General features: G+C 41.8%; 1 protein-coding gene across 1 annotated transcript in view; it reads left to right on the top strand.

The window, feature by feature from the left end:
- Positions 1-4,642: 4,642 nt before the first annotated feature.
- LOC145404403 (uncharacterized) overlaps positions 4,643-23,881 on the top strand; it is a 40,540-nt gene continuing 21,301 nt past the window's right edge. The window contains exons 1-3 of the mRNA XM_080275919.1: positions 4,643-4,979; positions 14,937-15,236; positions 19,515-19,640. Coding sequence (XP_080132045.1) covers positions 14,953-15,236; positions 19,515-19,640 — 410 coding nt within the window. The 5' untranslated portion in view covers positions 4,643-4,979; positions 14,937-14,952. The remainder of the gene's footprint in view (positions 4,980-14,936; positions 15,237-19,514; positions 19,641-23,881) is intronic.

Raw genomic sequence — 23,881 nt, forward strand, 5'->3', positions numbered from 1 at the left:
TGATTTCATCTGTTTAGAATAAGGGTCCAAGGCAGATACACACACACACACACACACACACACACACACACACACACACACACACACACACACACACCGCGCCGGCTCAGTGGTAGCCCTTTCATCTAGCATCTGCTAAGACGGTGGTTCGCGCCTTGCTTGGGATGCAGAAAGATTCACTGACGAAGCGGGTGGTTACTGTCCTCCTTGAACAAGAGGATGGGTGTGTGCGTGTGTGAAGGTCAAGGCTTTGCCCTTAGATCGGACTATATGAGCTTTCAGCTCTCTTCTGGGAAGGTAAATGCTGATGATCACAACCATCACATGATCCTGACCGATCCGGTGAATCACACACACACACACACACACACACACACACACACACACACACACACACACAATAGTGCTTGCCTGCAAAAATTTGCAGGAATAACTAATAGCCTTTCCATCACAATTTGTTTGCAAATACCATAATCATTGTTCCCATATCGTTACTAAGCCCGCAGTGACCAGTTTTGACTAAAAAGCCGAAAAAAATATTTTTGCATATTTTCGCGTGTAGCGATTACTGACAATTTCGAGCGCTGCGTCGCGCGCAATTGCCAAAATTTTTGATCGGTACGTTTCTGATCCCAACCTACTGTAATGCCAAAAGAATGAGGGCGGTATTTATCACCGTTCTCGTGAAAGAAACGAGGAAACGCACAGAGTTTTAGCGTGTTGCAATTTCTGACAATTTCGTGTCGTTGCGTTAAGCGCGATTGCTAAAAATTTAGTTCGGTATTTTTCTGATACTCCCTGGACTTACCCCTACCTAATGGAAGCAGGATTAGGTAGGTATCTATTACCATTCTCGTGAAAGAAACGAACAAATGCATAGACAAATATCCACATACACAGCTTGACTATATCTATCTATCTATCTGTCTATCTATATATAGCCTATATATATATATATATATATATATATATATATATATATATATATATATATATATATATATATATATATATATATATATATATATATGTATGTATGTATAATATTCAGCATCATCAGCCATTGCAAGTCCACCGCTGAACAAAGGCCTCCCACAACCTTTTCCACGAATTCCTTGACTGAGCCAATCTTTGCCACGATTTGCTTGCAAAATTCTCTCTCTCATCTCTCCACCCCCTGTCTGGCCTTTTCTGGTACGCTTACAATCTCTTGGAGATCAGTCAGTCAGCCACTTGCTTTATGAGTTATCCTTTATTCTTGCTACATGACCTGCCCAGCTCCATTTCTGTTCTTTCATAACTTCTATAATGTCTTTGACTTTAGTGTGCTCTCTCACCCAAGTTGATCTTTTCCTGTCTGAAAGATATTCCCAACATTGACCTTTCCATTGTTCTTTGAGAATGGATTAGTTGATTTTCCATCGATTTCGTCAGTTTCTAGGTCTCACAACCGTACGTCATAGCTGGATTTATACATTCGTTATGTATATACTTTTCCTCTCATACATATTGACAAGGTACTTTTCATGATGTCTCTATGTTTATCTCTCTCTCTCTCTCTCTCTCTCTCTCTCTCTCTCTCTCTCCAGCATATATATATATATATATATATATATATATATATATATATATATATATATATATATATATATATATACTGTATATATAATCAAACACAACGACAGTAAGAGACACTCTGGCACAGCCTTAAAATCCCACTCTTCCCAGAACGAGAAGCGGAAATAATGATAGATGTGGAAAATGATTGAGCGATTATGTGTTTAAGCCTCTTAGTCCTCTTTCTCTTCCCTGTAATCTGACAGTGTCATGGCCAAAAAGAAGTGGATGGATTAAGTGTAGGAACGCATGTGGGAAGGAGAGGTGATGGAGAGATTTGGAGTGGTGGAAGGGAGTGGTGATGGAGGGGCTTGGAGTGGTGGTGGGGAGTGGTGATAGTCTTGAGTGGTGATAGGGAGGCATTGAGTGTGGGTGAGTGGTGATAAAGAGGCTTGGAATGGCAGGAGGCAATGGTGATACGTGGTGACAGACTTCGAGACATATCCATCTATCTTAATACTTATCTCTCTGTCTATCTTTATGCATGTATGTATGTATATATGTCTATCTGTATGTATCTGTGTATATCTTAGTCATCTTGTATGAACTCTGCCATTGGACGTCTGGCAATAGATGGAACAGAAGTGACAGGAGATTTAGATGGAATGAAAGCAGATTAAATGTCACTCAGACCCACCAACCAAGAGCCTTATAATCCTGATAGATCAAGAGGATATCTTGCTGTGGCGGGGTACGGGTGAGAGAGAGAGAGAGAGAGAGAGAGAGAGAGAGAGAGAGAGAGAGAGCTGTGTTGTTTATGAGCTTATTAGTGTGGCATAATTTTGGAATGTGCAGCTGTGTGTGTTTTGGCCTTAATGTGTTGGTGTTGGTTTCATGACGTGTGTCTTTGAAGTGTGTGTGTGTGTGTGTGTGTGAGAGAGAGAGAGAGAGAGAGAGAGAGAGAGAGGAGATTATTGTGTGCGTAGGAGTTTGTATGTAAGGGGAATGATAAAGCGTAATGGTATGATAGTGTGTGTGTGTGTGTGTGTGTGTGTGTGTGTGTGTGTGTGGTGACGTATTTTTGTTTTGTGGTGCGTTGTTGATGGTACGAGTTAGTAAGAGCGATATTTCCCGACTGCCACTTCTCTTTTTTTTTTTTTTTTTTTTTTTTATGTGTCCGACTCTGGGCAAAGGCTGCAGGGCCTATTTCTCGGGGCCAGTGACCCATTCCGAGGCCCAGTAGTCCTCCTACACCTCCACATGTCGCCACTTCGGCGCTAACACCCACCGTCCATATTGAATACATGCTAAGGCTGTCTCATACAGGACTCGTGTATTGGTATTAGAGGGGGTGTTTTTACGACATGTCGGCGGGTCATCCGGTAAATTAGAAAAGTCTGCTTTTAGGAGATTCAAATCCTTAAACTGTTCCCCGCCCCAGCCGGGATTCGATCCTGGGTCCATTAGGACTGCAGGCCGCCTCTCTACCGATTCAGCCACCGCCTCCCCCCTGTCTATCTGTGTTTTTGTGTCTGCGTCTGTTTATCTGCCTATCTGTCTGTCTCTTTATCTGCCTATCTGTTTATATATCTGTCCATTTATCAATCTATCTCTGTCTATCTACCTGTCTATTTATCTGCCTTTTTAAAATCGGTACTTTTATCCATGTATTTATCCCTCTGTCTAGGTATCGTTTTTTGTATTTTTTTTACCTGCCCATCTCTCAGTCCATCTATCTGTCTGTCTGTCTATCTTTATCTGTCTGTCTATCTGCTTATCCATGAATTTATCTCTATCTATCTATCTGCCTGTCTATCTATCAGTTCATCTCCTGTTGTAGCATTTAATTTGGTCTCTTCCCGTCCTGCCTCCCCTGACTTATTAGCGATTCCCTCTTTTTAGATTATAAGCTTAGAACTTGCAATATAAATGTTGTGTTTAAGTAATTATTGTTATTATTACTATGTTTATATTATTATTATTATTATTATTATTATATATTATTATTATTATTATTATTATTATTTTGATTATGATAATTACTACTGCTACTTCTACTACTAGTAGTGATGATGATGATGATGATGATGATTGTAAGTGGCAGATGAGCATACAAGGCACAGGAGAGCTGTAGGTAAATATTTTGGCAACAATAATAACAACATGGCCGTATTCTAGGCGGCATGGGAGACTTCGTAATGTTTCTTACTTCGCGATTTGTTTCGTATGTTGCATCTTAGCTATCTCATTCATGCTATTTACACCGTTTTAATATCTGCACAGTTGGCACCAATGACGCACAAGAGGATATTGAGGCCCAGAATGCAGGAGAAACCGCCAAGGAAGATGTGTTACGAAATCTCGGCAGCCGCTTTAAATACGACCCTTTAATATTGCCAGTACTGTATGTTCTTTATTACGCAGCCTTTCGCGGTGAGTCACTACATGCCGCTGCACAAAGACTTCAAGGAAACCCAGATCGTCCTTATGTTGGGCCCGAGCGCCCATGGATAGAGTTACAGATCAAAATATAAACTAAAGTGAAGGAACGCGGAGGTCTGTAGCCATGCAGGACTGCCGGGTGAAGGATACGACAACTCGGCCCTCTCAGTACGGGACTATCAGGGGTGGATTTCCTAAGATATCTGCCCCTTGTACCCTTCCACTTACCCTGCCGCGGTCTACAGGGAATGTGGGTACGCCAGGCAGGGTGCAGGGATGAGGCAGGGTGCTATGGTCCCTATCCTTGCCGGGCTAGAAGGGGATATGCGGCAGCTCTCTAGGGTGGTGGAGGCTGAGGGGAGGACAAGGGTGCCACTGTGCTGGTGTCCTCCATCCCAGTATCTCTCTCGCTTTTCACCTTCCCCTCACCTGCCAGCCGTACAAGCAACACCTTATATCTTACTCTGCTATGTGGAAAAAGACTCACATTAGAAAATAAATGCATTCCTAAACAAATTACGGCGATCATCGACATAGAAACTCACCTCCACACTTCATGTACTTCCTTGTTGACGCGACAGATTTTCCGTCCTCTTGGGGCATCGAGAAACCACAACACAACACACTGGGGTGGCAAGGAGGGGAGGCTTGGGCGTAAGTGTGTTCGTACCCTAATCAAGTGTCTGTGTAGCCCTGTAAAGTGTGCTAAAGTGGCTCCTCGAAAGTGGTAAAGAGTAAATATCATATACACAAGGAGATACAGCTCGCATTACCCCGTCAGTTCATAAAAAAACAACAGCAGTGTTACTCATACTCAGAAACCGTGAAAATATGTAAAAAAGAACAGTGTTACTGAACTCGGATTAAATGGCAGGAATACAGCAGTGAAGGCCGACATGGTGAGAAGTCTAGCAACAGCATGACCATTACCTTAACGAGAAGTGAAGAAAAAAGAGCAAGTTGTAGCAGTAAATTTAAGGGTAAGGAATGTCTTTGTTAGTGAGTAGCTCTGTCTGCGTAAGTGTGAAGCCTCAGCTGTGTGCGTATGTGAGAAGCCTTACATTTTGGCTTAAGAGAGAAGCCTGAAATATCTGCCTTATATTTCAGTGTATAATAAAAAAGCTCCAAAATTTCTGCGTACGTGAATAGCCTTAGGTGTTTTAAGGTTATGCCTAAATATGGAGCCTTAGCTTTCTGCGTAAGTTACTAGCCTTAAATTTCTGCGCCACTGAGGAACCTTTCATTTTTGCGTAATTGAAGAGCCGTAATCGTAAGTAGGGAGCCTTTGACTGGCTTTGGAAACAGGCTGATTTCTCTCTCTCTCTCTCTCTCTCTCTCTCTCTCTCTCTCTCTCCCTCTATGCTGTATTACGTACTAGTTGTTCCACGTCCTTCTAAAGTCACTTGCAGGTAAAATAATGGAAATGTTATATTAACATAATCGTGCTTGTTGCAAAGGGAGAAGTGTAAATACATCTCGCATTCATTATCCTTCCTTGTTTACTTCGGATTGAGGGCTGTAATTAAGCGGCTTTGGAAATGTCGTAACGTCTCTTCCTACCTATTTTCGATTTATTCCCGATACTACACCTCAGTATCCTGATTTCACAGTACATTATTGATGTGAACTGTTTCGATACTGATATTAACAGCATACGTGACTGTTTAGGAGCAGTAGGAAAAATAAATCGCCAAGAGGTGCTACACAGCCTCCTATGCTACTTAGAAAACGGCCCACTGTACGAAATACCATGTTTAGCTCCTCAAGTATTCATTATCCGTCATTTTATGCTTAGGAAATAAGTACCCTAGCTAACACTGTCATTTGTGGTCCTGCAACTAATCTCTTTTGTACGATTTCCTCATTGTATGTTTGACATGTAATAAAGTAGATGTGCAGTTTCTTTCTGTGAATTCAGAGAAAACATGAGAACTGCATACCCAATTCTGCGATATGTATACCAATTTCTTTGAAATCCATGTGCTCACAGTTCCCTATTTCTGATCATTTTAATTCTGGGGAAGGGGGCTGACCCCCCAAATAATCAGTGGGGGGGCCACGCTCCCTAAACATCGCATTACGAATGAGAGTCCCTTGTACATCATGCAATAAGATATCAAAGCTATATTTGGATATTTTTTTTTTAAATTTCTGAGAATGTTAAATTTGATGAGGGGGCTGGCCCTTCTAAAAATCATCGTTGGAAACTGTATATACTAGAAGACCTCTGGAGTAATAAGACGAAAGCACATAGGAAATTTTATTCAGGTCTCTTCTATTTCTGATAGATTTTTTTGGGGGGAGAGGGTTGACCCCTCGACAGTCAATGGGGGATCACGCTCCCCAAATACAGCATTACGGATGACATTCTATTGTACAATTTGTATTAAGATATCAATGCCATATCTGTCGCTATTTCACTACCTCTGAGAATTTTGTGTTTGGTGAGAGGGGATGACCCTTCTAAAAACAATGGTGGAAAACCTTACTTAGTGGAAGACATTATCAAGGAACCAAATGAACTGACCTGAGACCTTTCGCTGAAATCCTTGTACTCACTTTCCCCTTTCCCCTATTTCTGATTGTTATTTTTTTGGGAGGGGGGCTGACTCCCCAACGGTCATTAGGGGGGTCACTCTCACTCTCCCCAAATCTTACATTACAGATAAGGGTCCATTGTACGTTATGTACTAGGATATCAAAGCTATATCTGCCGTCCTTTCACTGTTTCTGAGAATGTTTAATTTGGTGGGGGACTGACCTCCAGAAAAATCAAGGTTGAAAAATTGTATATAGTGGAAAACCTTCCCAGTAGCCTGGGAAGGCTTATTCAAATCCATCAAATAGCCTAGGAGAAATTAAATCGCGCGCGCGCGCACGCACGCGCGCACACACACACACACACACACACACACACACACACACACACACACACACACACACACACACACACACACACACACACACATGTTGGATGTAAAGTACAGGTTTCTCTCTTCATCCTTATTACATGTTAGACGAGTACAGTAACTAACCTCTCTTACATTCAGTATCCCCTCATTTGGTACAAGAGAAAAGTAATGTAGTTATGGTTCCTTTCACCTTTACTTGGCGGAGATTTTCATTCTATTGGACCGTATTTTCCGTATGCCAATGACAGAATAAGACACTACTACGTTCCAATATCCCTTCCACAGCACCTCGTAGCTGGTACTACATTCTTTCAATTAATATCTTGTTACAGCTCAGCACTACGGAAGAGGAAACATGTAATTTTCTCTTAAGATGAAGTGGACACGGTATATATTTACTCATGTACATTTTCCCTGATTTTCGTACGTGATATACGGTTATAGTCGTTCTACCTTAACTTGGCCCAGGGTTTAGCCTTTCTACAGCTTATTTCACGTAACTCATTGGCAGAACATGGCAACAGTGAGGCCATACATCCTTTCCATTGCCTTTCTTCGTGACTAGCATCATTATAAGTGCTCATCTCTTGTTAACACAAAGTATTCGGAATGGAGGGATGACAATATTAGGCCAAATTAGAGTATCCTTCCCCTGTAATTAGCCCCCATTCAGTGCTATTTTTTTTTTTTAAGAAGAAAACGAAAATGTATACGGTAATCAATTTTGTTTGGTAATCTGTTAGCCTCATTTTAGCCAGACTTCCCTCTCCTTTCCCCGGCCACCTTGGCAGTATGTAAATTGTTGCCGCCTCCTTGTGTAGCGTCAGGTGATGTAAGAGTTAATTTCCGAGGGTGAAGGGGAAGGAGGGCTGAGTTCCGGGTATCAGTGCTCACTCACCACCCTTGCCACCTCTCTTATATGTTCCTTCTTTCTTCTCTCGTCTCGTCTCGTCTCGTCTCGTCTCTGTCTGTCTGTCTGTCTGTCTGTCTCTCTTTCTTCTCTTCTCTCTACTCTCCCCCACTCTCTTCTGTATTCCTCACCTCTTCTCTTATCTCTCTACCCTCACGTCTCTCTACCCTCACTTCTCTTCTATCATCCTCTTCTCTCACTTCCTACCCTCCTCTCCTTTCTCTTCCTAGTATGTTAATCTCCTCTCTTGTCTACCTTATCACCCACTCCCCTGCCTCCTCTCTCTCTCTCTCTCTCTCTCTCTCTCTCTCTCTCTCTCTCTCTCGTGTAATTCGATTCTGGGAGCAAGGCGAGGAGGAGGAGGGTGGTAAATTTAGCGATAACTTCTTAGCTATGAAAGGTTCTGTCTTAGAGGAATAATGCAAGGTAGTTCAGAGGATATTGGAGAGGCCTTAATGAGAGAGGGTAGGGTCCAGAAGCTTCCTGGAGTGTTGTTTGCTGGTGATACTGTTCTGCTGGATGAAAATGAATGGGAGTTTGCAAGGCATAGTGAATAAGTTTGGTTTTGTGTGTGTGTGTGTGTGTGTGTGTGTGTGTAAGATGCAAAGTTTTGAAAATGAGTGTAGCAGAGAGTAATGATCTTTGAAAGGAATGAAGACACGGAATACGTAGTGGAGAAGAATGACTGGGAAATGGTGAACCTGAGTGCTTTCAGATATGTGGGTAGTGTGATGAGTAAGGACGGGGTACAGAGGATCAAGTGTAAGAAATGACAGCAAGGAACTAAGATTGCTCGTACAGTTGGCTCCACTCGTGCTTGGCCCATCCAGTGCTGCCAGTGCTGCCTTGCTTTCAGATGCAGGCCCACAACCACGGGAAGTGACATTAATTACACACTGCCAACCAGGGGAAAGTTGAAGAAGAGAAGAAGGCTTAGAATAACTCCTATGGGCTGCTGAGACAATATTTCGCTGAGTGGGTTACGCGGGAGTGGAGCCAACTGTACATATAGCGCAGTGATAAGGAATAGTGAAGTAGGCATGGCAGTAAAGAAAGCGGTGCATATCAGTGCTGTAGTTCTATCACCATCTCATGCATATGGAAATGAATCTTGGATTTTGTTGAAAGGACACAAAGTTAAGTGAGGGAGTGGGAGTGAATTATCTGAGAGTAGTATGTGAAGTTCCGTAGTAGGACAGGCAGATAAATGAGGAAGTGAGGGAGTGTGATGGTGATGATGTGGAGGTGATGGATAATGTTGGAATTACCCGGAGATGATGTGATTATGTTGATAGAATGGTTGATGAGAGGCTGAATAGGAGGATGTAAGTGGAGAGGGAGAGGGGGAGGGGGACACCGTGGATGAGGTCGAGGGGCTGGGTGGCAAGGTGAGTGAGGAAGATGGAGAGAGGGCAGTCTGATGGCAGGAAACAGAATGACATTTAGGCATTTTGTATGTGGCCATCCCCTCTAGGATTAGGGCGTTAGGCTACAGCCAACTAGATAGATAAATAGACGGACAGATGGAAAGATAGATAGATAGATAGATAGACCTCCATTGTTTAGACAGAGATTATGAATGAATTGATGTCGACTGTAATTAAGTACATTGTAAAGTTTTGACTGGAGAGACTGTTAAGGAAATATAGACATTAACTCTATACATAACGTTTGAGATGGAGATAGATAGATAGATAGATAGATAGATAGAGAGAGAGAGAGAGAGAGAGAGAGAGAGAGAGAGAGAGAGAGAGAGACAGAGAGAGCGAGAGAGAGAGAGAGAGAGAGAGAGAGAGAGAGAGAGAGAGAGAGAGAGAGAGAGAGAGAGATATTGTGTGTAAGGGAACTACTGACGTCGACTACTGGTTGGATTAGAGGTACAGACTATAATAAAGTTTTGACTGGAGAGAGATTGTAAACGAACTTATGACGTCGATTCTACAGATTTGATCAGGTTATAGGATGTGACACGGTGGGACGAAAGGTATCTGCCTGGATCAGATTATTTCATATTCGTACCCCCCCCCCTCTCTCTCTCTCTCTCTTTCTCTGACTCAGTCTCGGCTATATATAAACTCAACAATCCCGTCATCTCCTCGTTGAACGATGATAGGCAAACGTGATGGTCTACTCAACATACGAGAGAGAGAGAGAGAGAGAGAGAGAGAGAGAGAGAGAGAGAGAGAGAGAGAGAGAGAGAGAGAGAGAGAGAGAGAGAGAGAGGAGGCAGGGAAGTGGATGATAAGGTAGATAAAAGAGGAGATTAGCATACTAAGAAGAGAAGAGAGGGAAGAGGTAAGGATGATGAGAGAGAGAGAGAGAGAGAGAGAGAGAGAGAGAGAGAGAGAGAGAGAGAGAGAGAGAGAGAGAACAGTACAATACGTCACCTGAATGAATAAGTTGGAGCAGGTAATTACAAACGGAGAGGAAAAAATATCGCCACATCTGTATGGTATTTAACATTCTTGTCATCTCCAGACGATTGCCTTCAGGTTAGGACTTTTCGAGCTGGGAGATGTTACAGACAGCCTTCATTACCTCCTTTACTACATTACTACTTTACAGAGGTTAACAATATCGTCTAAGGGTAGCATGAATAAAATAAATGAAGACATATTAAAGAAGGCGTTTACCTATCATTTTCATGAATAAAATGGGGTCGTAATTATAAGTTCTTCAGAGTCTACTGTATGTTGTGTATCAAGAAATGGGCACACCACGGGTGTGGAACGTATCCAAGCGAACAGGGTTGATATTTGGCATTTTTTCTGCAACATTCTCTCCCTCTCTCTCTCTCTCCCTGTCTCTCAAAATGGTCTATATGCCACGACCGGCTCAATAGGTGAAAAGAAGAAGGAGGAGGAGGAAGAGTTTTGGAACTCAAGCGGGAATATTCGCCAACCCGGATCATTTTTTTTTTTTTCCTTCGCCAAACGTCGGCTGAAGTATGTTGTTATCGTTCGCCTCGCCCACTCTAGAAATAAGATTCTTTGTTTATACATTTGTCTTCCTTTATGCAACTATCAAACACTTCACATTGAAATTAGATTGACTATGGACGAGAAAAATACGAAAAATAAAAAGATCTGTAACATCATTTAAATGCTATAGAAACTATCCTGAAAACTGATTAAAGTACTTATCAGTACTACCCCTGGTATGGCAAAGGTGCGAGGGAGCCTCCTAAGCCGATAAGGACACAGGCCTTGATTTTATTTTATTTTTTGTATTTTTGTTAGGTGGGAGCACTCACCATCCACTCACTCGATGTAGTGCTGCTCTCGGGTGTCTGCCCTTTCCTCTCCTCCATCCTTCTTTCCTTCCATCATCTCCTGTCTTTCTTTCATTCTTTCCTCGTCCTTCTGCCTACAAATGACTTTACACTCCCTCTTCGGCCTTTCTTTCCTTCATTCTTTCCTCTTCCTTCTACATATAGGTGACTCTACAATGAGTGACAAGCCATGTGGTTTCCTGTACACCAGGAACCATTTACTACGCTGGGTGGTAACCATATAACCAAATTTTGGCGCCTGGTGGTTTAATGGGTAATTACGGCGCTCCAATCGGATTGAGCCAATGAAGGTTTGTATCCGAGGGATGGTTGGGGTTGATTGCTCACGTAATGCCACTCAGGGATGAGTGAGGCTGATCACTTTCATCTTAAATGTCAGGCCCAACTTCCCTAGCCCAGGGCTCTTACGCTCCTCATGGGGCAGCGCAGGACTGGATGATGATGATGATGATTTTTATATGAAGAGGAACCTGTGTTTGTTATTTAATTTTTCTGTTTGTTACCGTTGCCAGTACCGCTTGTATGGTATTTGGAGAACATCAGAAAGAAATGAGAGAGCCAGCCATATCATGCGTAGTGCGGGAGGATTATGCAGTTGGTTCGGTTCGTTTGTCTGTCAGCAAGAATATGTAAAAGGTATTGGACAGAACTGCACCTATTTTGGAATACCAACTGAGTACCATCAGGAACAAATGATTGCAGTCTGGCATAAGTTAAGGGCAAGACCAGTTCAGAACTAAAATATGACTTGCACCAAAGTTGGTGGAAAGGTTGAAGGTCAGGAATGGATGAAATGATTCAAATGGGAAGATAGTTGGTCAAAGATAAAAGACAGAGGGTAAAGGTCAAAGGTTCGGCCTTAAAACTCAAGTAGTTTTGATTAGATTTGGACCAAATTTGGTGAAAGGGTGTAAGGTCAAACAAGGATGAAATGTTTCTGTTTTGAGAATTGTAAATCAAAGGTCAAGATTACAGGGCATGATCAGCTTAAAAAACACAGAAAAAACTCAGTGGAAAATGTTGAGGGTCAGGCAAGGATGAAGTAATTTGATTCCAGAACAGTCAATCAAAAATCAAGGTCACAAGGCAGGATCGAAGGTTCGGCCTTAAGGTCGTATTATAAGTTGGGCTGTAGGCTTTGTAACCTTTTTTCTTGGCGATTTATTATGCCTATTGCAGCTCGGACATTGCATTGTGTGTAATTTATATCGTTTCAGTATCGACACAGGTACAACACAACAGAATTATGAGGTATACTGTGCAGAACAAATTGCTGGGTAAGAACTGTTATGAAATCTGCGAAAGTCACTTGTAATACGACTCGTGAACCGATTGTAAGGAGAGAGTGCTGTACTCGCTTAGTGCTCCTTGTAGTTCATATGAGGTGTAGGGGTTCCAGGCTAGGCTAGCGTAGTTCAAAGTCCAATAACAGTAGTAACCTTCATTTGTTCGAATTTCATTATCGATAAATCTCCAGTCTCCTCTTAGGCTACCAGAATAAGTCCCCTGTGTGTGTGTGTGGTGTGTGTGTGTGTGTGTGTGTGTTTTATATCTATCTGTCTATATCAGTCTATTTATTTCTCCATCTCTGTTTACCTGTCTTTGTGTATCTATCTATCTATATCTATCTATCTATCCATAAACAGTGTAAGCTATGCATCATCTTTACGGGTTTTGTTCGCTGAGAGCGAGTGCAGTCTCTCTCTCTCTCTCTCTCTCTCTCTCTCTCTCTCACACACACACACACACACACACACACACACACACACACACACACACAGCTGTCTTATTACCATTGTTAATAACTCATATGGAAGATTTACAAATTTAGATGATTGCAATACTTAAAAAGAACACAGTCAAGTCCCTCACAGTTTTCATTGACGTAGCATCAGTGAATAACATGACTCAAAGAAAACAGGTCTGGCCTCGGATGGGAAGACTGTTTTAGATTAGACTCTGGGGGGAAGTGTTGGCCAAGTATATATAAAAGTAAACTGCTGGTCCTATGGCTGCCACGTTGAATTTCTGGAAGTAGCTTAAATTTTTGTTCCATAAGGTTCATCACTGCACTACAAAAACTTCCTCACTACCATTACATGAATCCATAGTGTATTGGTGATCAAATATTGATGTGTGAGTGTGTGACATCAGTGGAGACTGTGGGAATGCACTTTTGAAATCTGGAATTTCCTTTTTCTATATACTGAAAATTGAAAACACAACAAGAATGTTTTTTCCAGAGTGATGGTAAAATATATTTACATTTTGCCATAACAAACTCGTCTTAAGCAAATATGGTTACATAATTCCGTTGGAGTCGTAAATAGCACTTCTCAGTCAGTGTATCTCTTGCATTATGCAAACACTACACAATGCAACTATTGTTTGCGTGCAGCTGGGTGTACGCATCTGAGCAAAGCAGATGTGTATGTGTTCATTGATGTGAAGTGAGAGTGGTCAAGAACCACACCATCTACACGAGTGCAAACATTTTGGCACCGTTATCGCATGGTTCTTTTCACTCTTGGCCGCTCTCAAGAACGCACGTTCACTGGATGACTTAAAAGGCAACTCTAGGATGTGGACGTACAAGAACCCCTAATCGTGTTGGTGAAGTGATGCAGCAGTCAGCACTTACACCACACTCTGACTAATGCAAACAGCCCAGTCCCTTCTAAAATAAGGGGGGGGGGAGACAAAATGAATCTTTTTAAATAACTCTTCCTGTCGTGTAAGAGATTAGAGTCATGCTGTAAATCTGCCCTTCCCGTTTGGATCCCAGGCTCATTGATCGTGAATCTGGTGGGCTTTTGGCTGAAGCTTCCCTTCTCCTGTTGTCCAGCATGCTCCTTTCGAGGGAGAGGGAAAGAGATGAGAGACAATTTTACAGCCAGACAGCGGAACCACATTAAGGTGTCCGTCTCCAGTACCCCATCCCATGTTTTTGTTGGACCCCAGTCTGCCTGACCGAGCAGACCCATCCCATGTGAATATGGGAAGTAGAGTTATTATGATGACACTGATGAATGGTGAAGTATTTCTTCTTTTTTCTTATCATTTACATGCTTAAAAAAATATCATACAGACCAATGCATCGTATGCGGGACATACAGAGTGGTGATGTGCGTCGTAAGGGCTAAGTTAGTGTAAACTTTTAAGTTGAGTTTCAGTTTATGACACTGTTACCGCCTAATGAGTGGGGCTGTGCAACTGACTGTGAATCTCTTGCACACGAGTTCGCTCCCGGCTGTTGCTTGGAATAATCACGGTTCATTAGCACGTTTTCACTGATTTTCCATAAAGCATGCTGATATTTCTGAAATGCACCCTGGCTACTGCGGCTACGCCAGTAATGATTCGCATAGTGCTCTAGCAGAGACGTGTGAATGCATTTATCTATTAGTATTTGCCTAGGTATGTTATACATGACTTGAGGAAAGCTAGTATTGTCCTGTCTCTTTCTCATCATGTATCCATTGTGTGTAGGACCCCCTGCTGATTCGTGTGAGATGATAGTTTGGTCCTGGGAAAGACTTATTGGCCTATGACTTTAATCCATCCATACATCATGCAGTTCAACGCAAATATCTGTCTATCTATCTATCTACAGTATCTATCTATCTATATCTATAATTATCTGTCTATCTCTCTCTCTCTCTATATATATAATGCTAACACGAAAATGTTTCTCCTCCTTGTTGCCTCTTTATTGGAAAAAAAAAAAGTATCTTTCTGTTTTGAACGTTGTCTTTTCCTTATTCATAAGGAATGTAGCTTAAGTAATAGTTTAGGCACGGATAACGTTATCATCATTTCACAGAGTGTGTACCCTAACCATGGTGATGCGGGAGGCGTGTGGTGGTGGTATGTGGACGTTAGTGGTGGTGGTGATGGTGGGTGTGGTGGTGATGGTGCCCTGCGTCACCACCACCTCGGTGCTGCTCAACCCAGACTCGCCTCGCCTGCACCACCACACAGCGGGCGGGCGGAGTGGACAGTTGGAGAGTCTGCCCGAGGGGCGACTTAGTGGACTGGACCCTCCTGTGCGGCCTCTACCGCCATCTAATGACCCATCCTATGATGGAGGTTTCTTTCTGGACGACTTCGAGGCGGTCACCAGGTGAGATATTTTCTCTTCTCCCCTACTGTTTACACACACACACACACACACACACACACACACACAGTAATAAGGTGAGAACTTCTACCGGAACACTGTGATCTACCGACAGAGAAGGTGATATTTTACAAACTGGGGGTTTAGCGATATGAATGATTACAGTCCCAGTTTCCTGTTACGCCTCATGTCTAATTTTTCTTTTAAAATTAGCTTTGATTTCCTAGTTCTTCGGTGACAAATCCAACTCGAACTAGGTGTCATAAAACGGATGAACCAACCAAACATCAGTATACTCATTACGTGATGGGGTTACGGTGATGCCAAGCCCTTGTTACATACAATTTCTTCTCGTATAGTGAGTTGTGGAGTAAACCCTGATATGTCATATGTACAATCATATACCAGAGTCCGTTTACCTCGCCTAACTGTATTTCATCGCTGAATTCACAGACGCGTGATTGTTACGTAGTTGCCTGACGTCTATAATTAAGCTGCGGGGGATAATGTGCCCCTTTGTCCACTACGTATCAGTCAAGCATCTAAAAATACAGTAATGAAATAGAGGCAGGAGAGGAGAACGGACTTTTGTATTTGACTGTGCACCAAAGGCTTGCATGTGTCTCAGCGATTTAGTGAGCCTGTTGCATGATTCACTGGCTGATGAAGTTAAAAGGGTATATCGTTGAGCACTAATATAAATTGGTTTGACTTCTGACTGGCGTACTGGAAGCAATATGTCACAGTGTTTGTTTCAGGTGTGCTGGGTGTCCCTGACCTTCTCTCAGTTCATTCCTCCTCTCCATTCTCCAACATTCATTCTTCCCTTCCCTCCTTAACATTCCTTCCCTCATTACATCCCTAACATTCCTTTTCCCCTCCCCTGCTCCCTTCTGTAGCATTACCACGTTTCTCCCCTCCCTAGCATCATTCTCATCTCCCCTCCCGAACGTTCCCTCTTCTCACCCCTCCCGAACATTCCCTCTTCTCACCTCTCCCGAATATTCCCTCTTCTCTCCCTTCCCAAACATACCCTCCTCTCTCAACACAACACATGCCTCCGTCCATCGGGGTCATCATAAAATTGTCTTAATGGAGAACGGAGTTAGGGGTCGTTACAAGTGTTCAGTATAACTCTGTCATCACAGCACTGAAAACAAAATGAAAGATAATACTATAATGCTGCACACGTTCAAGCTTGTGCCAGATAGAACTGAGAATATTGTTATGCTGGCCTGTGATATCATGTAAGACACACTGTCCTTTTGTTCCATTTAATGTTATGGCATCCATTGATTTATATTATTATGACAAAAACAAGTAATATATGATGTCATCCACAGCACACACAAGCCTGGGAGTGGTGATAGTGGAAGATGGGGAGGGGAGAGAGAGGGTTCTGGTGTTGCGTAATATTTTAACTGGATGTGTTACAGAGTGTTATCGGTGAATGGGGGAGGGGTGGAGTTAGGTTGGTGTTACGTAATATTTTAGTGGGTGGTTGAGAGGGCTTTAGTGATATCGGACGGGCTATTGGATGAGGGAGAGGTTAGTACTGGTGTTACGTCATAGTGTAGTGTGTGGTTTGATAGGTGTTGCAAAGTGTTATCAATTGGTGTGTGATCGGTACATAACTTGGTGAAAAACTCTGCGTACAGTTTTGCAATATTTTCTGTACAGAATTTAGAAAGGAGGTATATTACTGCTCTTCCACCCGACTGGGGAAGGAGGGAAGGCTATAACGTTGTGATAATATTTTTAGCGCTTTAAGAAAGGAGTAACTTACTCACCATTAATTACACCACGTACATTTATTTATACAGTATGCAGACACGTCCCCCCTAGTCATGGTAACCATTTCCATTCACCCTTAACAAATAAGCGTGCAGCACAACACAGTAACTCACACACATCCTCTTACAACTCCCACACCACCCTGACCTTCACCACTCATTGTTATCGCATGAATGACTACCAGCTGGTTCGGGATTCACTATATTCTTTTTACTATAACTTGGCCCAAAATTAGTATCTCTTCATCTTGAATGCTGAGTTGTGGCAGTAGACTAACACTGGAATATGGTGTTAGTGACGAAGTGTTATGGCGAGGATGTAGAGCCGCTGTACTGTCTTGTTCTGCCCTTGAAATACGTGAAATGTGCCAGAAAAGGGAATTCTGGACCAGGTTAATATGAAAGAACTAATCTTACATCAACGGGGTTCGCATTTATATATGTGTGTAGCTTGCTGCACTTTCTCCGGTTGTACTCATAATATACCATTACATCTGCTTCATGTCCACCTGCCTCCTCTGTTTACTCAACACCTACCCGTAGTTTGCACTACTTTCCTTTACGCTGCTGACACTGCTCGTCCTTACTTTCACAGAAACAGAATGAACGACACATGTACATGACGTAACGGGACACCATATACGTACAGCACTGTGAAGTCACCTGTATGGTCTTCGGTTCACGCGGAAGAATTTACTGCATGGCATCTCAAGAGTGCTGGATCTTTGATTTACTGTGATGGGATCGGTCAATTTTCTCCATACCCCATATCTGTTTTGTCAGAGCGGACCATCAGGTTATCATCTGACAGAAGCGACAACTTTCATTTCATATATGTCATATCTACTTCACATCCACCAGTGTGCTCTGCCCGTCCCATGTCTAATGTAACTGGCATCTCCCTTTATGTCTCATTTACCCTTCATGTACTCTCTTTCCATTCAAAGTCTAACTCTTAGTTACCCGTATTCTTCATGAACATTTGAGCTTAAAAGTTCCAGGAACAGAGACATCAACAGTCAGCATCTGTAGATTCAGAGGGACTGCTTAAACAATGTTATAGTCTAATTGCTTTTTTTTTTTTTTTTTTTTTTTTAGTGCCATTCAACAAGATACAAGATCCTCCCTGGGGACGGCGAAAAGAATACTTCCCCAGTATCGCTGCTTGTCGTAAGAGGCCACTAGAAGGGGTCTTTTTGTCTCCAGTTTTCTCTCCTTACTGTCCTTTTCTGCTCTCCCATAGCACTTCTTCGTCACTAATACCATATTTCAAAACTGTGAAAGCTCATTTTTTTTTTTTTTTAAATGGGAAAATGGTCAGCGTCAATGGGAAGCCCTTAGGCTAATCACGTCATTAAACCAAATTCTAACCTGATAGGAGTAGAGGGAAAATAGAAGCCGGAAGAGAGGTAGGACAGAAGAGAAGATTAACGCAAGCCTCTTGCGACAATCAGGGATATTGGGGAAGTATTCTTCCCCCCACCTCTCCGCAGGGAGGAGGTATAATAGATAGGCCTTATGTACTTAAATACAAATTTGCAAGTCTGTTGCAGAAATATGGACAAAAATGTGTTCTGAATAAGGTCCTCTGGCAATCAGAGGCATATCATCACATCTTCACCAAAATCTAATCAGCTCAAACTTCTTATCCTGGGATACTGCCCTCATAGTTTGGATAAAATATACCCACTTGCTTTTGAGATATTTTGGTAACACGCACACACACACACACCCTCCACCCATCCACCCACACACACAGACGCAGGCTACTACATTACTGCCCGCTACTGTCCTCTTCTGCTCTTTACCGCTTGGGGTGAGGGGGGAAAGAATACTTCCTCAGTATCCCTGTCTTTCGTAAGAGGCGACTAAAAGAACCTTTTTGTCTCCCATCTTTCTCTTCTTAACTGTCCTTTTCTCTTCCCGTGTCCTATCTCTATTCTTGATATTTCCGCATCGCTTCTTGCCTTTATTTTCACTGTACTTCCATCGGGTTAGACATTTGGTTTCATGACACGAAATCCTTTCTCTCTTACACCACTTTTCACGCCAAGACCACTTCAACGTCAGCCTTATTGCCATTTAGTCATATTATGGCTTGGTGCTAGTTCTTCATTATTCCTTCCTTTTTTCCTTCTGCTTCACTCTCATCTTAAATGTCGGGACCAACTGCCTAGCCCAGGGCTCCTACGCCCCTCATTGGGCAATGTAGGATTGGATGATGGATGGATGGATCTTCCTTCTGCTCATCTGTCCTACCTCTTTTCTTGATATTTCCATGTTTCTTCCGGAATTTATTTACCTTCTGCTACTGCAGTACTATATAGCCATATTATGCCTATGTGTTAATTCTTCATTATTCGTTCCTAGAAACAAGATGGCTTACAGAAACCCCTAATTGTTGTCATGTCGTCTGCAATGTACCAACCACTGTACCACAGATTTATGACTTCCTCTGTGCCCCTAACCAGTGCACCATCCCCCGCAGGTCTGACACCCTGGAGTGCCCTAGTGCCAACGTGATTACCACCAGGTACAAATGCCAGGTCAGGTCAGAGTGGGTGGACTGCTACCGACGACACTGCTGCCAGGGATACAACTTCGTTGCAGGAAGGTGGGGATCACTAATTGGTTACTTGAGAGTTTGTGGCTACAAAGAAGTTGAAAATATCGACATTGAAAATTTTTACAGTGTCAGGATAAGTCCCTTTTAAAGTAGATAAATATCGTTTGAAAATAGTTCTGACACCTATAATATCAAGTACTTGCTGAACAATGTTATACTTGGATTTAGCCGTAAACAAGGAAAGTACTAAGCAATTTCTCAAACAATGTGAAAAGATTGTCGGTCTTGGATATTGTGTGTTCATTATTTACGGCAAAATTGAGTCATAACATTGTTGACTATTTTTACACGGTGCCTTCTATTTTAAACGCGATTTATGTTAACAGAGTGGAAATTATCAGTGTCGATATTTTCAACTTCCGTGTAGCCGAAGGATCGCAAGTTGCCAATTTGTTGCTTTGGGTAATCTAGCGTTTCGAATAAGTATTGTGCAGCTGGAGTGAGGCAGAAATGTACGATACAGAAACGTAAACTCAAGAGCTGTGAGAATAATATGCAAGGACACGAACACAAGATTATTAAAGGCTGCCCCTGTGTAAAGTACCAGTTTTCTATCCAGTTCTTACGAGGAGGTAAATGAGTTCATGTACTTGAGTCTTCATGGTTTCCCCGCCAACCACATTCATAATGTATCTGCAGTGCATGTAATAAACTTTACTGTAATCGGAACTGCCCATATGTGGATGGCGTAGTAATGCATTTACACCAGGGACACGCACTCTCGTCAGCTTAGTCATTCCAACACTGTTTCCTGGACGATTTACTTTGCATATTAAACACTATTATTCTCCTGTATGTTATTTATAATCCCTTTTGTACTGATAACGACTATACAAATAACTTACAAATTAATATTAAGTATGACACAAATGCACTGGCAGGCCCGGAATTTTCAACAGAATTTGGGGGAGGGGGCTAGGCCAAATATATATATATATATATATATATATATATATATATATATATATATATATATATCTATCTATTGCCAGACACCATAATCCCCTAAAGGGTGGCCATTTGACACTGAATATATATATATATATATATATATATATATATATATATATATATATATATATATATATATATATATATATATACTACAAACTTAAAACTGAATGAAGCGCTTAAGAGTGTAGACCATCCAATAATTTTCAGTTTGATTCTACCGAAAAGTTGATGTTTAACTGGGCATGTATGTTTAGTGTTGGATTTGGGTGTTTAAATATAATGGCTTCACTTTCTGCCAGTCTGAACTTTCAACTCAAACTGTGACTAAGTTTAATAATTTGGCCATTTTACATTTTTGTTGTCTATGCTGCACCCTTACCAAGATTGTTCCTACATGCCTGCGGTAGGATTCAGGATGAAATATACCACTCTGCCTTTATTCTTTTGGAAATGACAAACTAATCAGTATCTAAATACAGTACTGTACTATTATGATTTAGCTTTATCAGTTGGAATCAAATTTAGAAATATTCGATCAAACACACGAAGAATTGTTTGAATTTTCAATGAAACTACTCCAAGTTTTTCTTCTTTTTTATTTTCAAGTTCAACCTTATAAACCCTCAGTCATAGTTGAAGTTTTGAAAAATTACTAAGCAGAAAACATGAAAACATTGGGGGCTATAGCTCCCCTAGCCCCCCCCATAAATTACGGCCCTGACTGGGAAGGAAGCGGTGTAGGGCTTAAGATACAAACCAATGAGTGCTCATCTCAGAATTGTGTGTCCTCATTCCTCGGTTGGCCTTGCTTATATGCTGTGCATGCAGAGTGGATGTTTATGCAGAGACAGCCTTAAATACTCTTGTGTACGTGTCCGTGCATATAATTTTCTCTCCCTTTTTTATTACATCGTTTTCCTTGCCTTCCTCCTCCTCCTCCTCCTCCACCGCGTTGTATCTTGTTATAATTCTTGATATCATCATTATTCTTCTGTTCCTATGAGTATTCATTCATTTTATTTTTCATATAACTTTCCAAGTGAATAGTTTCTCTCTCTCTCTCTCTCTCTCTCTCTCTCTCTCTCTCTCTCTCACTTGTTGTAGGGGGTGGTCACAGAACGAATGTCACCCTTTCATCTACCATCAGGATGCTCATTCTCCAGCTCACACTCCCTTCTCTCATATACTGTAGCTTTCCACCCCACCCCTCCATCTCATCATTGGTATTTCCCTCCCCCCTTCACTTCATAGACTCTCCTAGTCAGTCTCTCATTCTCCTTCCTCTCCATATGGTCAAACCATCTCAGGGCACTTCCAATGCCTGCTGCCACATCCACCCTAACACCACAGCGCTCCTCCGCTTCCTTATTTGTCTGTTTGTGTCTCCACGAAACTCCAAATGCTACTCCTAGGTAACTCATTTCTGCTGCTCCAGCTCTTGATATTTGTCATGCCGACAGGGAACAAACTTCACTTCCTTACGTTATGATGGGGAGCACAATACTGTCATGAAGTGGCTTTTTTACTTCAGTGATCACTTCCTTATTTTTTATCACTGCTCTCAGTGAGACAGCAACCTTCTTTCTCTGCTGTGCCCTTACTTGCATTTCATCCTAAAATTTCCACCTGTACTTATCACACTACCTAGATATCTGAAGTCAGTCACATTCTTCATTTCCTTACTATCTATCCTAACTATGCACTCCAGGGCTGTAGTTCTTTCAAAAACCATAATTACTTCCTAGGTACGGTACATTCACCTCCAGATTTCTTTTCTTACATACACTTCCAGAGTCACTCCCCATGCCTTACAGCTCTCACTCATTTTCCCTTAACAGTACAGTATATTATCATCGGCAAGCAGGCAACTTCCAGACCATAACTTCTGCCACTAAGGACACTCGAGATCCACTGCCCTGGCTTGTACCGGTATTTCTTTTATGGCACAATGACTTGGCCATCACAATGCCATATTGCAGAACTTCAGCCTGTCAGAATTCCTTTAGTCCCCTAGCCTCTTCCCCAGATCAGTTTCCTCCCAAACCTCAACCCACAGCAGATCAAGGCCAACTGTTGCAGATTTTTTGTTTTTGTTTTTTATGAATGGAGGATACTTGTAGTCTGCTGTATACTGTATATATTTTCTACATTTAATTTGTTTTTCTTTCATCACTTCATCTTCCTAAAAAAAAGCAGTTTGTCTATCTCTCCATGTATCTGTACATGAAGGAACCACAGAAACACAATTCATCCCTGTTTTAGTCCAACATTCAAGCCAGTTAACTCACTTACAGTAGCTCACTTTCCATGCACACTGCGGCCATTGCGTCCTCATACATACTCTTGGCATCATTCAGCAGTTTACCATCTACTACATATATATTCAGCACCTTCCACATTTCTTGTCTGTCAGCTCTATCATATGCATACGCCAGAGCCATGAAGGCAGAATACAGCTTCTTTATTTTATCAAGTCACTTTTCCACTAAACATCTTATTACTAATATCAGATTTAAGTATCCCCTCCTATTCCTAAAGTCCCAGTGTTTCCATCCAACTAATCCCTCGGTTATATCTTCAGCTGTGTCAACAAGTGTCCTGACATATATCGCTCCTGTTACACTAACAAGACAACTACTCCCATTATTGCTACACATTCTTTTTACGCTCTTTTTTTTTTGTATAAGGAACTATTTTACCACATTTCCAATCATCTGGAACTTTTTCTTCCTCCGGGGTCAGTCTTCATATCTTCCATCCATTCAAGCGCTATTTTCTTCGAATTTCAGCATTTTGCTCCCCCCTCTCTATTTACATACATCCGTACTGTACGATTATACTGTATATATACATACATACATACATATAGAGGGATGTATGTATGTACCTTCTTACCAGATGCCTTCTGGAGTAAGTTTTCTGTGACATTTTCTCTACATAAATCTGTCCTCCTCCATTCCCCTCATTCAGTCTCTCCATTTATCACACTATCCCATTCTTTCTTCTCTCCAAAGTGCCTCGCGGACTCACCGGACTATGGCACAAGAAACTTCTCTCTCTAATGTCTTCCATCCTCTTCTGCTCCCACCTGTCTCCTATCCCTCAGTTATTCTCTCTCTCTCTCTCTCTCTCTCTCTCTCTCTCTCTTCAAAGATGTCCCTTTCTTCCCTAGGTACTTTTATTATTATTATTATTATTATTATTATTATTTTTCGAAATCAGTAGACCTAACTCTGACGAGCAAAAATTTTCGGTGTACTCTGATGTTTTCCCTC

This window comes from Coenobita brevimanus, chromosome 63 (assembly GCF_032717465.1).
Source record: "Coenobita brevimanus isolate Jiangsu-jjx chromosome 63, ASM3271746v2, whole genome shotgun sequence".
In the NCBI taxonomy this organism is placed as follows: Eukaryota; Metazoa; Arthropoda; class Malacostraca; order Decapoda; family Coenobitidae; genus Coenobita; species Coenobita brevimanus.